This window comes from Pseudophryne corroboree, chromosome 2, assembly GCF_028390025.1.
Source record: "Pseudophryne corroboree isolate aPseCor3 chromosome 2, aPseCor3.hap2, whole genome shotgun sequence".
In the NCBI taxonomy this organism is placed as follows: domain Eukaryota; kingdom Metazoa; phylum Chordata; class Amphibia; order Anura; family Myobatrachidae; genus Pseudophryne; species Pseudophryne corroboree.
This window is the reverse complement of record NC_086445.1, coordinates 15487245-15503472: the sequence shown is the minus strand read 5'-3', so window position 1 is coordinate 15503472 and position 16228 is coordinate 15487245. Positions and strand designations below refer to the sequence as shown.

Sequence of the window (16228 nt, the reverse complement as noted above, 5' to 3'; positions counted from 1 at the left end):
ACTGTATACTGTCATATTACAGGAGCCATGTATCCCCTCCCTCACTATCACTCAGGGGCGCATTACTGTATACTGTCATATTACAGGAGCCGTGCATCCCCTCCCTCACTATCACTCAGGGGCGCATTACTGTATACTGTCATATTACAGGATCCGTGCATCCCCTCCCTCACTATCACTCAGGGGCGCATTACTGTATACTGTCATATTACAGGATCCGTGCATCCCCTCCCTCACTATCACTCAGGGGCGCATTACTGTATACTGTCATATTACAGGAGCCATGTATCCCCTCCCTCACTATCACTCAGGGGCGCATTACTGTATACTGTCATATTACAGGAGCCATGTATCCCCTCCCTCACCATCACTCAGGGGCGCATTACTGTATACTGTCATATTACAGGAGCCATGCATCCCCTCCCTCACTATCACTCAGGGGCGCATTACTGTATACTGTCATGTCATATTACAGGAGCCATGTATCCCCTCCCTCACTATCACTCAGGGGCGCATTACTGTATACTGTCATATTACAGGAGCCATGCATCCCCTCCCTCACTATCACTCAGGGGCGCATTACTGTATACTGTCATATTACAGGAGCCATGCATCCCCTCCCTCACTATCACTCAGGGGCGCATTACTGTATACTGTCATATTACAGGAGCCATGTATCCCCTCCCTCACTATCACTCAGGGGCGCATTACTGTATACTGTCATATTACAGGAGCCATGTATCCCCTCCCTCACTATCACTCAGGGGCGCATTACTGTATACTGTCATATTACAGGAGCCATGTATCCCCTCCCTCACTATCACTCAGGGGCGCATTACTGTATACTGTCATATTACAGGAGCCATGCATCCCCTCCCTCACTATCACTCAGGGGCGCATTACTGTATACTGTCATATTACAGGAGCCATGCATCCCCTCCCTCACTATCACTCAGGGGCGCATTACTGTTATATTACAGGAGCGAACATGAAAGCAGGGCCTCAAATAGGGGGCACATTCCCTGTAGCATCGAGATAGCTGGAGACAAAAAGCGGGAAACCGTGATGAGTCAGAAGCATGCCATGTTGGGGGTAGGCTTTAAGCCAGGTAAGCCAGGGCCGGATTAAGAGGGAGTGGGGGGGGGGGGGGGGCGGGAATTCAGGGGAGGAGCATCCCGGGCCTCCTCTCTCAGGGAGCCCCCTAGTTTGAGCTCACCCACCCACTTTAGCTGATGTCCGATCAGGTGTTTTTAACTGAGCTCAGGTTCTGCACCGCTGTTTTAAGTAGGGGTAAAGAGAAAGATCCAGGTAAGAAGTGGTGGGGTAAGAGGCACAGGCTGCTGCAGTGACATGGGAGGGTGGGGGGGGGGGGGGGGCAGACTGCTGTAGAGACACTCTGGCGTTGGTCCCACACAGAACAATGGCCCTGCTTACAATGAGGCCAATGGCCCTACTGATATCGATTACATAGGCTCTGCTCCCCCCAAGGCAGCTGGCCCTGCTTCCACCATGACAGCTGGCCCTGCTCCCCTCAAGGCTGATGGGCTTACTCCCGCCAAGACTGATTGCCCTGCTTCCACCATGACAGCTGGCCCTGCTCCCCTCAAGGCTGATGGGCTTACTCCCGCCAAGACTGATGGCCCTGCTTCCACCAAGGATGATGGCCTTACTCCCACCAAAGCAGCTGGCCCTGCTCCCCCCAAGGCAGATAGCCCTGCTCCCCTCAAGGCAGGTGGCCCTGCTCCCACCAAGGCTGATGGCCTTACTCCCACCAAGGCTGATGGCCTTACTCCCACCAAAGCAGCTTGCCCTGCTCCCGCCAAGGCTGATGGCCCTGCTCCCGCCAAGGCTGATGGCCCTGCTCCCGCCAAGGCTGATGGCCCTGCTCCCGCCAAGGCTGATGGCCTTACTCCCACCAAAGCAGCTTGCACTGCTCCCGCCAAGGCTGATGGTCCTGCTCCCGCCAAGGCTGATGGCCCTGCTCCCGCCAAGGCTGATGGCCCTGCTCCCGCCAAGGCTGATGGCCCTGCTCCCGCCAAGGCTGATGGCCCTGCTCCCGCCAAGGCTGATGGTCCTGCTCCCGCCAAGGCTGATGGCCCTGCTCCCACCAAGGCTGATGGCCCTGCTCCCACCAAGGCTGATGGCCCTGCTCCCACCAAGGCTGATGGCCCTGCTCCCACCAAGGCTGATGGCCCTGCTCCCACCAAGGCTGATGGCCCTGCTCCCACCAAGGCTGATGGCCCTGCTCCCACCAAGGAAGCTGGTCCTGCTTCCACTAACATCTGTTATCCATTTTCAGATTTTATTGTAATACATACATGTAATACAATACTCAGAGCTAGCACTTACCTCCTCCGTTTCTGTAGCACAGGTAGGGGAACCGCCAGACATTGCCCAGACCCACACAGTAACCGATGCAGGACAGCAGAAACTCATACTTTCCTCCCCAGGTCTCCCGTGGGGGCTCCAAGGCCAGGGTAGAGGACACAGGCTGGGTGAAGGACAGTGGCGGAGGGTGGCCGACATTGTGGCAGTTCTCTGACACTTGGATTGCTTGAGCGGATGACAAATCCTGGGAGACAGGAGAAAGAGAAATACTCTGAGACTGATGGAAGAACTGACGGCCGCATCTGCTATTATCTATCTGCCGACCTATCTGGAGAAAGCTTTGTGCCCACAGAATACTCAGCATTCCCTGTAGGTGCCAGTCTCCCCACTACACCTGGGCTACATGGGGTGCCACGTCAATATTCAGGCCTTGTAATAGTGACACACCCTGTATTCACAACACGCAGCTAACATGGGATAATACGTGTCATTTCTCCATCCACATACAGAACACACAGGCTTTATTACTGAGAGACTACACTGACCTATGTGCTACCGTGCCGCGGGGAGTATTCCGTACACTGAGAATAGGGATTTCTTTACAGCAAGCCAGAGGTTACTCTGACATTTATTGATTCTAGGTTCTAGATAAATGATAAGAAGAATCTATTTGGTTGCTATGGGCAACATCACCACTTCTACAAACCTGTACTTTAGTAAATACACCCCTAAGCATCTGCTCCACAGTGTAAAGAAATTAAGTGCTATATTTACAGGCATAAGACCTCACACAGGTGGGAATGCGGCACCCAGCATGGGTGTATTCTGAGTCATGCCTACGCAGCGGGATGCCCTCTTCTGTCGTATTTCTTACACCCAGCATGGGTGTATTCTGAGTCATCCCTACGCAGCGGGGACGCCCTTCTCCATCGTATCTCTCACACCCAGCAGAGGCGGAACTACCGCCAGTGCAACCAGTGTGTTGCACTGGGGCCCGCCTCTGTACAGGGGCCCAAAGCATGTAATGAGTCAAACTGACTCATTACATGCCGCTGTGTGCTGCGGGCAACCGCTGCCTGCAGCACACAGCCGCCCAGAGAGGAGAGAAGAGGAGCAGCGGTACGGGGGGAGAAGGATGAGGAGGGAGGTGGAGGAGGGATCCGCAGCAGCGCTTTACTACTGATTGAGGCGCTGCTGCTGCTGGCCCTCTGCTTCACTATAGGCTGTCTTCCGAGAACAGCCTATAGTGAAGAAGAGGGGCAGCAGCAGCAGCGCCTCCACCAATAACACAGCGCTGCTGCGGCTCCCTCCTCCACCTCCCTCCTCCTCTCCTGCCCGGGAATCGTGACCAGAAGCTGCACCGAGGAGCCTGAGCCAGCGGAGAGGGTAAGTATAATTCATTTTCTTTCTTTTCTTTATCTTTCTTTCTACAAAAAGGGGGACTGTATGCCACAATGTGTAAAAAGGCGGACTGCCTGCCACAATGTGTAAAAAGGGGGAATCTGCCTGACGCAATGTGTAAAAAGGGGGAATCTGCCTGACGCAATGTGTAAAAAGGGGGAATCTGCCTGACGCAATGTGTAAAAAGGGGGAATCTGCCTGACGCAATGTGTAAAAAGGGGGAATCTGCCTGACGCAATGTGTAAAAAAGGGGGAATCTGCCTGCCGCAATGTGTAAAAAGGGGGAATCTGCCTGCCGTAATGTGTAACAAGGGCACGCTGTCTGCCGTAATGTGTAACAAGGGCACGCTGTCTGCCGTAATGTGTAACAAGGGCACGCTGTCTGCCGTAATGTGTAACAAGGGCACGCTGTCTGCCGTAATGTGTAACAAGGGCACGCTGTCTGCCGTAATGTGTAACAAGGGGACGCTGTCTGCCGTAATGTGTAACAAGGGGACGCTGTCTGCCGTAATGTGTAACAAGGGGACGCTGTTTGCCGTTATGTGTAAAAAGGGCACGCTGTCTGCCGTTATGTGTAACAAGGGGACGCTGTCTGCCGTAATGTGTAACAAGGGGACGCTGTCTGCCGTTATGTGTAACAAGGGGACGCTGTCTGCCGTTATGTGTAACAAGGGGACGCTGTCTGCCGTTATGTGTAACAAGGGGACGCTGTCTGCCGTTATGTGTAACAAGGGGACGCTGTCTGCCGTTATGTGTAACAAGGGGACGCTGTCTGCCGTTATGTGTAACAAGGGGACGCTGTCTGCCGTTATGTGTAACAAGGGGACGCTGTCTGCCGTTATGTGTAACAAGGGGACGCTGTCTGCCGTTATGTGTAACAAGGGGACGCTGTCTGCCGTTATGTGTAACAAGGGGACGCTGTCTGCCGTTATGTGTAACAAGGGGACGCTGTCTGCCGTTATGTGTAACAAGGGGACGCTGTCTGCCGTTATGTGTAACAAGGGGACGCTGTCTGCCGTTATGTGTAACAAGGGGACGCTGTCTGCCGTTATGTGTAACAAGGGGACGCTGTCTGCCGTTATGTGTAACAAGGGGACGCTGTCTGCCGTTATGTGTAACAAGGGGACGCTGTCTGCCGTTATGTGTAACAAGGGGACGCTGTCTGCCGTTATGTGTAACAAGGGGACGCTGTCTGCCGTTATGTGTAACAAGGGGACGCTGTCTGCCGTTATGTGTAACAAGGGAACGCTGTCTGCCGTTATGTGTAACAAGGGAACGCTGTCTGCCGTTATGTGTAACAAGGGAACGCTGTCTGCCGTTATGTGTAAAAAGTGTACGCTGTCTGCCGCTATGTGTAACAAGGGCACGCTGTCTGCCGCTATGTGTAAAAAGGGCATGCTGTCTGCCGCTATGTGTAAAAAGGGCACGCTGTCTGCCGCTATGTGTAACAAGGGCACGCTGTCTGCCGCTATGTTTAACAAGGGCACGCTGTCTGCCGCTATGTTTAACAAGGGCACGCTGTCTGCCGTTATGTGTAAAAAGTGTACGCTATCTGCCGTAATGTTTAACAAGGGCACGCTGTCCGGCGCTATGTGTAACAAGGGCACGCTGTCTGCCGTTATGTGTAAAAATGGCACGCTGTCTGCCGTTATGTGTAAAAAGTGCACGCTGTCTGCCGTTATGTGTAAAAAGTGCACGCTGTCTGCCGCTATGTGTAAAAAGGGACGCTGTCTGCCGCTATGTGTAAAAAGGGCACGCTGTCTGCCGTTATGTGTAAAAAGGGGGACGCTGTCTGCCGTAATAAGTAATAAGGGGACGCTGTCTGCCGTAATGTGTAAAAAGAGGAATCTGTCCGCTGTAAGGTGTAAAAGGGTTTCTACCTGGTGTAGTGGTGCTACTGTGCGGCGTAATTTGAATAATGGAGACTACTGTGCACCGTTTTATGAATTGGTATTATTTTGTGGCCACACCCCTTCCCCACGAAGCCACGCCACTATGTATTTTTGCGCGCGCCTACGGCGCACTGCCCCTGTTTTGCATGCAGGGGTGGGGCTCCGATGCCGTTTCTTGCACACAGTGATAAAATGTCTAGTTACGGCACTGTTGCTAGGTATCCATTTCTCTGGCCCTGAGCAGGTCCCCCTCACCAGATCCTCTCCATGGGGTGAGGGGGTGGACTTGGATGGGATGGGGGGCCCAAAGCATTTTGTCGCACCTGGGCCCACCGCTCGCTAGTTCCGCCACTGACACCCAGCATGGGTGTATTCTATTTATTTATTAGCAGTTTCTTATATAGCGCAGCATATTCCGTTGTGCTTTACAATTAGAACAACAGTAATAGAACAAAACTGGGTAAAAACAGACAGACAGAGGTAGGAAGGCCCTGCTCGCAAGCTTACAATCTATAGGTAAATAGGCATAGATACACAAGGATAGATGTTATCTATTGCATAATGGTCCAACAGATTGCTAGGTTCTTAATGGGTTGTATGATGATGATACCCCACAATGTTGGCCGAGTGTCAGGAGGGTGTGAGAGTAAAGAAAGACAAGATATGTGATGTTATGTATACTGTACAGAGAGGATGCAATTAATTAGATAGGGAAGCACTGAAGGTTATGTGGGTGGGTCTGGAATTTGATAGGCTTGTCTGAAGAGATGAGTTTTCAGGGAACATTTAAAGGTTTGGAGACTAGGGGGTATATTTACTAAGGTCCCGATTTTGACCGAGATGCCGTTTGCGCTCCATTGTAACCAATGGTGGGAACTTTGTAGTCAGCGGTGAGGTCACTTTCGGTCAACCGCTGACCTCAAAGTTCCCACCATTGGTTACAATGGAGCGCATAGGCGCTACATTGTAACACTGCCGTGTGCCGCCTGTCAGACAGTACAGGAGCACACAGCCGATCAGGAGGGTGCCACAACGTGGCGCTCCCTGATTGGCTGAAGAAACCCACTTAGACATCAGTCAGAGTGGGTTTCTGGCATTCGGGGAAAGGCGTCCCATGTGAAAACATGGGTCCCCTTTCAGTTCGTGGTCGGGTGTCCCGTTTTTTATTTTTACAAGTACGTGGATTACAAATGGATTACCCGAGGAGCCCTCTACACTGGATTTGGTGAGGTACACCATGGATTCTACATGGAGAAGAGGACCGACCCTCGTGTGAACATAAGGTAAGTATGTGTATATGGTGGTGTGTATGTATGCATTAAAGTTATACTTTCAAGGTGTGTGTGTAATGTCTTTATTGGGGTATTTTTTTAGTAGTAGTACTACAGGTACCAGCGGGCCCGGTTTTCCGCCGCATGCTGGTACTTGTGGTTCTCCAAGTACCAGCTTGCGGGGGAGGCTTGCTGGGACTTGTAGTACTGCTACTAAAAACAATATTCATAACTTTCAACAAAGGCTATCAGCCCCCCATCCGCAGCCCATTGGATGGGGGGGGGGGACAGCCTCGGGCTTCACCCATGGCCCTTGGGTGGCTGGGGACGACGACCCCTTGATTGAAGGGGTCCCCACTCCCCCAGGGTACCCCGGCCAGGGGTGACTAGTTGGATATTTGATGCCACGGCCGCAAGGCACTGTATAAAAGTGACCCCCGGCTGTGGCATTATCTGTCCAGCTAGTGGAGCCCGGTGCTGGTTTCAAAAATACGGGGGACCCCTACGCTTTTTGTCCCCCGTATTTTTGGAACCAGGACCAGGCGCAGAGCCCGGTGCTGGTTGCTTAAATATGGGGGAACCCCTGTCAATTTTTTTCCCATATTTTTGCAACCAGGGCCGGCTCAAAAAGCCCGAGGCTGGTTTGGCTTAGGAGGGGGGACCCCACGCATTTTTTTTTAAAGTTTAAACATTTTTTATTTTTTTTACAAGGTGCACAATGAAGCCCTGCACGGATCTCTCAGATCCGGCCGAGATTCATTGTATTAAAGTCGGCAGTGTTTTACAAGTCACTCACGTAAAACACTGCCTAAAAAAACGAATGACATCGACATCGGAAAAACCGAAAATGCAGAATACGGCAGCTTAGTAAATTAGTCGTAATCAATTCAAAAAGTTGCATATTTACACTTTCGATGTCATTCGTGATTGAACTTTGACCTCAAACGGGAAAATACGATTCTTAGTAAATTTACCCCCTAGAGGTGAGTCTTATATTGCATGGGAGAGCATTCCACAGAGTGGGTGAAGCCCGGATAAAGTCCTGTAATTTTGAGTGTGAACAAGTAATGCGTGTGGATGAGAGACGTAGATCTTGTGCAGAGCGGAGAGGTCGGGTTTGGAGATATTATGAGATGAGTGAGGAGATGTATGTTGGTGCAGTTTGGTTAATGGCCTTGTGTGTAAGTAACAGTATTTTATATTTAATACGGTAGAATATAGGTAACCGATGGAGGGACTGACAGAGCGGATCTGCAGACGATGAACATCTAGCGAGGAAGATTAGCCTCTCTGCTGCATTCAGAATGGATTGTAGTGGTGAGAGTCTCGTTTTGGGAAGACCGGTTAGGAGACTATTACAATAATCAATGCGGGAGATAATGAGAGCATGGATTAGAGTTTTTGCTGTGTCTTGTGTAAGATATGGTCATATTTTGGATATGTTTCTTAGATGTATGTAACATGACTTAGAGACAGATCAGAGTCAGGGATGACACCTAGGCAGCGAGCTTGTGGGGTAGGGATGATTGCAGAGTTCTCAACAGTGATAGAGATATCAGGTTAGAAACTACTATTGGCCGGTGGAAATATAAGTAACTCTGTTTTGGAAATAAGTTTGAGGTGGCGAGATGTCATCCAAGATGAAATGGCAGAAAGGCATTCAGTGACCCGGCCCAATACAGATGGTGACAAATCAGGGGAGGATAGGTAGATGTGAGTATCATCCGCATACAGATGATACTGAAATCGGAAAGAGCTGATTAGTTTACCAAGAGATGTGGTATAGATAGAGAAAAGCAGAGGACCTAAGACTGAGCCTTGCGGTACTCCAACTGAGAGAGGTAGCGAAGAGGAGGTGGAATCAGAGAAACGAACATTGAAGGATCGATTATATAGGTAGGATGAGAACCAAGAAAGGGCTGTGTCCTGAATACCTAGGGATTGTAGTGTCTGTATGAGAAGAGAGTGGTCACAGTGTCACATGCAGCAGAGAGATCAAGGAGAATCAGTAGAGAGTAATGTCCTTTAGATTTAGCAGTGACCAAATTCTGAGTCATGCCTACACGGCGGGGACGCCCTCCTCTGTCGTATCTCTTGCACCCAGCATGGGTGTATTCTGAGTCATGCCTACATGGTGGGGACGCCGTCCTCCGTCGTATCTCTTGCACCCAGCATGGGTGTATTCTGAATCATGCCTACATGGTGGGGACGCCGTCCTCTGTCGTATCTCTTGCACCCAGCAATGCATGGGTGTATTCTGAGTCATGCCTACATGGTGGGGACGCCGTCCTCTGTCGTATCTCTTGCACCCAGCATGGGTGTATTCTGCATCATGCCTAGGCAGTGGGGACGCCGTCCTCTGTCGCATCTCATGTACCCAGCATGGGTGTATTCTTTGGCCGCATTGTGTCCTACAAGCACTTTGGAATCAGGACCAAGTAGTCACACTGGTGCAGGGATAAGAGCTACCTCCACATCTTAAGATCTCACTGTCCAATGTAGCAAGTCATAAGTGTTTGATAGAAAGGACAGGTCCAGAAGAACATCTAACAACTGACTGGCCTCAGGACTCAATGTCTACACCTTCCTCTATGGAGAAACCTATGAAACTAGGAAGTACTAGCTTTACTAATGAATACAAGTCTGCTGCTGCTATGTTCTCATCCAGTCTCCCACTGGGTTCCCATGGCTCCTCAGGTCCTAATGTTAGCAGACTAGAGGGTAAAATGACCTACTGAAGCTATTCTTGCAGAAGTTTGCAGGTTCTCATCATTCTCTGATGCTTACAGCCTTATTCATCCTCTTAATAGGAGGTCTACTCTGAAGTCCTGGACTACTGACTGCTGCTGGGGCCTACACGGTAGAAGCTACCCTCTGTGCGAGGCATAGAACGAGAATAGGGATGACTGAGCGGGCTCACAGCCACGCCATGGAGGACAGGAATTACACTGTATATTGGAAGGAATTACGTCCAATTAAGGGGTTAAGAGCAGGTCTATCATGTAGTCCTGGAACACTCAGCAGGGTGTGAGCTGCAGGACAGGGTCATGGAATAAGCATCTCAGTGAACTCTGGGAAAACAAACTTGGATTCCTGGTCTCCTCTTCCTGAGCTCACCGTCAGGGAACGGGTTAACTGACCAGTGAATGTAATAACACAGAGTTATCCGATACCCCTTTTACACCAAAATTCCTGGAACCGACTGGGATTTGGAACATAGGGGGTCAATTCTGAGTTGACCGCTAGCTGTTTTCGGTCACTGCGCAGCGATGATGCTAAAAAACGGCTCTTCTGCGCATGCGGCGCAATGCGCACGCGCAATGTACTTTCACAACGGCCTATGTAGTTTCACACAAGGTCTAGCAAAGCTTTTCAGTCGCACTGCTGGCCGCAGAGTGATTGACAGGAAGTGGGCATTTCTGGGTGTCAATTGACCGTTTTCAGGTAGTGTCCGGAAAAACGCAGGCGTGCCAGGAAAAAGGCAGGCGTGGCTGGACGAACGCAGGTGTGGCTGGACGAACGCAGGGCGTGTTTGTGACGTCAAACCAGGAACTGAACAGTCTAAAGTGATCGCAAGCGCTGAGTAGGTCTGGAGCCACTCTGACACTGCACAAAATTATTTTGTAGCCGCTCTGCGAACCTTTCATTCGCACTTCTGCTAAGCTAAAATACACTCCCAGTGGGAGGCGGCATAGCGTTTGCACGGCTGCTAAAAACTGCTAGCGAGCGATCAACTCGGAATGACCCCCATGGTTCCAATCCGGGTCAGATCTGGGATTGACCCCTGCTGTTTATATAGCAGTGCAGACAGCCGCTGAGACTGCGTATGCCCTGTCTCCCAACCTTCCGACCGCCAGGACGCTGCAGTTGGGAGGTATGGGCTCTCCCATTCCTGCAAACAGGTTCTGCGTCAGATGCCCCGGGTTACCGATTTACACTGCCCCTGAACATGGGTTTTTCCCGTGCTCAACCCTGGTTGAAACCCGGGTAAGATTCCTGAGAAAATCGAGGGGGATTTGCACCTTTTACACTGACAGCCAACCCAGATCTACCCGACAATAACCGGATTTTGGCTCAGTGTAAAAGGGTTATTAGTCTTGTTACCCCGAGATGTGTCACCGTACACAGCAAACCTCATACTCCCAGCACTGGGATAGAAACTGGAGAGCACAGACCTACCTCCCTATGGGGCCATTTATCAATCCAACGTTCTACGATGCAATCTGAGCGCAATGCTAGTGCCTGCCAAGATCGCACTGCCATTACATGTGTGGCAGCCATTGCCGTGGACGGTTCCGAAGGAACTCTTGCGAAGTGTAGTCCATAGACTATAACGGGCGACCGCCATTTTTGCATTTTCGGAGCTCAGTAAATTTGTCGGCATCCCAACAGAAACCTAAGGACGCTGCAGCTGCTGCCGGGAATGGAGGGAATCGCAGCTGATATCAGTGATACAGACGTACAGGTGATACTAAGCATTTGTGGTTACCCTTGAGAACAGGTGTTTTTGATAAATTGGGACCCAATATTTTATCAGTGGGGAAGGGTGGGGCCCCGGCACGATGCCAATAAGCCCCTAATACAACCTGTCACCGTGTAACAGCCGGAGATGACGCAGACAACAGCTGCGCTCACAATATCACATATCGCCAGATGGTGTCAGAGGAGAAACGTTATAGGGGCCGAGGCAAAGCGGGTGTGCTACAGAAGAGCTGCGGGCATTAGGTCCACCCTGTATGGTCGACAGGGGCGAAAGGTCGACACGGGCAATGGTCGACCCACTTTTTTTTTGCATTTTTGGGGTTAGTGTGATAGTTTTGGCATCTGAGAACACCAATCGCTCGCCATAAGGTTACTAAAGGTTATGATGTGATGGATAGTGAGGGAGGAAAAATGTAAAAAAAATGAAACCCCCCCATACTGCACTGCAGGGGGTGAGGGGGTAAGATGTGCAGAGAGAGAGAGAGAGAGAGAGAGAGATATTGGGAGGGGCAGGTCCTCACTTGTATCTATGCTGCAGTATAATAAGGCCGTGGGCTATACGCAAAGCAGCCGCCATTTACTCTGCACGCACGCCTCCCACCTCACACGATAGTAATAGTTGAGTCTTCTAGTAATTGATACTGACTGAAGGCACGGTGACCTCTATAGACAGGCAGCTGCGCTGTCACGGAGCAGTAATGCGGTGATATCACCGGGCGGAGGCTGCTCTGCATGTTTATTTATAGACAATAGTGACGCGTAGAGGAATCCGGGCCAGACGCTGGCGGGAAGCGGCATTTACTATGTGTACGTCCCGCTCAGGGGAGAGGAACCCTGTTATAAAATGTAACTATAGACCTTATTCAGTATCAGATGCAGTTTTACTAAGTGACGAAGGCGGGCGCAGCAACCACATGTGACGCCACGCGGCTGTCCTGAATATGGCCTGGGACGCCTGCACTGTAGTCGCCACGCCCCCGCAATTCCACCCCTGATCGCCCCCCGCAAATGCCCTAGTCTGTCAGTCAGGCAGAGGCGTTTGCATTACTGGACGCAATCAATACTGAATAAGACCCTTTATCCACAGAAAGTGCTCCGTGTGGCAGCCATTACTCTGACAGCACATGCGGATGCGACGCTCCCATTCACGTTAATACGTATGGAGTTCTGCGCAAAATTAGAGTTTGTTGAAGTTATAGGGCTCAACCCAATTAGCTGCGAGTAATGCCGGCTGTAAGGTTACGTTACCCCTGGACTCAAAGATTTTGTTTGCGGGCTGCATAGAACATTCTGTAAGTCTGGGGTGAGATCGGGCTGTGAGGGGGCGAGATGCAGTGATGACTTTAACTCACCCCCTTCACACTTAATTGGATTGAGCCCAGTTTGTTAGAAAAGTGATCATTGGGGGGTTATTTAGAGATATTAGCAAACCAAAAAGGTTAGCAATTGGGCAAAACCATGTGCACTGCAGGGGGGGCAGATGTAACATGTGCAGAGAGAGTTAGATTTGGGTGGGTTATATTGTTTCTGTGCAGGGTAAATACTGGCTACTTTATTTTTACAATGCAATATAGTTTCAGTTTGAACACACCACACCCAAATCTACGCAACTCTCTCTGCACATGTTACATCTGCCACAACTGCAGTGCACATGGGCCCTCATTCCGAGTTGATCGGTCGCAAGGCGAATTTAGCAGAGTTACACACGCTAAGCCGCCGCCTACTGGGAGTGTATCTTAGCTTCTTAAAATTGCGACCGATGTATTCGCAATATTGCGATTACTAACTACTTAGCAGTTTCAGAGTAGCTCCAGACTTACTCTGCCTGTGCGATCAGTTCAGTGCTTGTCGTTCCTGGTTGACGTCACAAACACACCCAGCGTTCGCCCAGGCACTCCAACCGTTTCCCCGGCCACTCCTGCGTTTTTTCCGGAAACGGTAGCGTTTTCAGCCACACGCCCCTGAAACGCCGTGTTTCCGCCCAGTAACACCCATTTCCTGTCAATCACATTACGATCGCCGGAGCGAAGAAAAAGCCGTGAGTAAAATTACTTTCTTCATAGTAAAGTTACTTGGCGCAGTCGCAGTGCGAACATTGCGCATGCGTACTAAGCGGATTTTCACTGCGATGCGATGAAAAATACCGAGCGAACAACTCGGAATGAGGGCCATGGTTTTGCCCAATTGCTAACAACTCTGAATTACCCCCATTTTCCCTTTGTATTAAACTAAAGTGATCTGTATACCAGACATCAGCAGATCCAGGAGACAGCGCAGAGTAATCAGCCACTCTCACAGCTCAGTGTTCCCACTGTCTCTCTCTCTCTCTCTCTCTCTCTCTGACAGCTCAGTGTCCCTGCTGTCTCTCTCTCTCTCCCTGACAGCTCAGTGTCCCTGCTGTCTCTCTCCCCCTCTCTGACAGCTCAGTGTCCCCGCTGTCTCTCTCTCCCTCTCTCTCTCTCTGACAGCTCAGTGTCCCTGCTGTCTCTCTCTCTCTCTCTCTCTCTCTGACAGCTCAGTGTCCCTGCTGTCTCTCTCTCTCCCTCTCTCTGACAGCTCAGTGTCCCTGCTGTCTCTCTCCCCCTCTCTGACAGCTCAGTGTCCCCGCTGTCTCTCTCCCTCTCTCTCTCTGACAGCTCAGTGTCCCTGCTGTCTCTCTCTCTCTCTCTCTCTCTCTCTCTCTCTGACAGCTTAGTGTCACTGCTGTCTCTCTCTCTCTCTCCCTCTCTGACAGCTCAGTGTCCCTGCTGTCTCTCTCCCCCTCTCTGACAGCTCAGTGTCCCCACTGTCTCTCTCTCTCTCTCTGACAGCTCAGTGTCCCTGCTGTCTCTCTCTCTCTCTCCCTCTCTCTGACAGCTCAGTGTCCCTGCTGTCTCTCTCCCCCTCTCTGACAGCTCAGTGTCCCCGCTGTCTCTCTCTCCCTCTCTCTCTGACAGCTCAGTGTCCCTGCTGTCTCTCTCTCTCTGACAGCTCAGTGTCCCCGCTGTCTCTCTCTCTCTCTCTGACAGCTCAGTGTCCCCGCTGTCTCTCTCTGACAGCTCAGTGTCCCCGCTGTCTCTCTCTCTGACAGCTCAGTGTCCCCGCTGTGTCTCTGACAGCTCAGTGTCCCCGCTGTGTCTCTCTGACAGCTCAGTGTCCCCGCTGTCTCTCTCTCTCCCTGACAGCTCAGTGTCCCTGCTGTCTCTCTCGGACAGCTCAGCATCCCCGCTGTCTCTCTCTCTCTTTGGTTTCACTCTGTTTCCCTGTCTCTTTCTCTGTTCCTGATGTCTCTCTCTCGCTCTGTCCTTGGTATCTCTTTCTGAAGTTTCTCTCTCTCTGTCCCTGACGTCTCTCTCTGAGTCCCTGCTGTCTCTCTGTCCCTGGTCTCTCTCTGAGGTTTCTCTCTGAGTCCCTGCTGTCTCTCTGTCCCTGGTCTCTCCGGTGTCTCTCTCTGAGGTTTCTCTCTGAGTCCCTGCTGTCTCTCTGTCCCTGGTCTCTCCGGTGTCTCTCTCTGAGGTTTCTCTCTGAGTCCCTGCTGTCTCTCTGTCCCTGGTCTCTCTTTTGCTCTCTCTCTGAGGTTTCTCTCTGAGTCCCTGCGGTCTCTCTGTCCCTGGTCTCTCTTTCGCTCTCTCTCTGAGGTTTCTCTCTGAGTCCCTGCTGTCTCTCTGTCCCTGGTCTCTCCGGTGTCTCTCTCTGAGGTTTCTCTCTCTCTCTGTCCCTGACGTCTCTCTCTGAGTCCCTGCTGTCTCTCTGTCCCTGGTCTCTCTTTCGCTCTCTCTCCGGTGTCTCTCTCTGAGGTTTCTCTCTGTGTCCCTGGAGTCTCTCTCGATCCCTTGCTGTATGTTTCTCTCTCATGCGTCTGTATCACAGCCCTCCCTCTCTCTCAGTTCCTTGTGTCCTCCGCCCACCTCTCTTACCTGTACTGGGGATGTGTTTCCAGCTGTCTCTCCTCCCCCTGTCTGCATGTCTGCCCCAGGTGAGTCTCTCTTCTGGCCCTGGAGCCCCTCACTCCATTGCTCAGGGGGCAGCTTCATCTGTACATGGGATCCCAGAAATCCAGGCCAGTCAGTCAGTATGGGAGCAAGACATAGTCTCACCTGAGGCCAGGTGAGCTCAGCCCCGCCCCTTCCATGTCATCACTGTGTCTCTATGGTAACAATGCCTAACCCACCCTGTAGTGTCATTCACAAAGAGCAGCAATTATACCTGTCACATCCCTCCACGGGTTACAGAGACAGCCCGCCCTTCTCTGTGTCTCCTACCAGGAAACCCCCCTCACAGCACCCCAGGGTATATCCCTTACATAGGACATACCTCCCAACATGACCCTCCCGGAGGGACAAAACGCTGCTCTGCTTCTGGATTCCCTCTTAATTTAAAATTGCCCTCACCTGTGCTGAGACACCTTTCTTCTCATTTAACCTGTATAAAGCAGGTGAGGCCAATCCTAAATTAAGAGGGAAGTCCAGGAGCAGAGCATTCTGTCCCTCCTGGAGAGGTCATGTTGGGAGGTATGACATAGGGCACAGGTTCTCAAACTCGGTCCTCGGGGTCCCACACAGTGCATGTTTTGCAGGTCTCCTCACAGAATCGCAAGTGAAATAATTTGCTTCACCTGTGGACCTTTTAAAATGTGTCAGCGAGTAATTAATACACCTGTGCACCTGCTGGGTTACCTGCAAAACATGCACTGTGTGGGGTCCTGAGGACCGAGTTTGAGAACCACTGACATATGGGATCCGGTCTTTAGATCAACCACACTTAGGTCGACAATGTCTAGGTCGACCACTATTGGTCGACAGTAAGTAGGTCGAAATGGTTTCTAGGTCGACAGGGACTCTAGGTCGACACGTTCTAGTTCAACATGACGAAAGG

General features: G+C 51.2%; 1 protein-coding gene across 3 annotated transcripts in view; it reads right to left on the bottom strand.

The window, feature by feature from the left end:
- The window catches only part of LOC134993068 (sodium-dependent proline transporter-like), a 131196-nt gene extending 115464 nt beyond the window's left edge, over nt 1-15732 (bottom strand). Inside the window, exons 1-2 of one of the 3 annotated variants that reach the window (XM_063950842.1) lie at nt 15668-15732; nt 2350-2572 (exon numbers count right to left, since the gene is read on the bottom strand). Coding sequence is in view for 1 of the 3 variants with exons in the window: in XM_063950840.1 (XP_063806910.1) it covers nt 2350-2572; nt 15271-15387 (340 nt within the window). In the remaining 2 variants the exon portion in view is untranslated. The other 2 variants (XM_063950840.1, XM_063950841.1) reach the window with 2 other exon arrangements.
- Nucleotides 15733-16228: the final 496 nt, after the last annotated feature.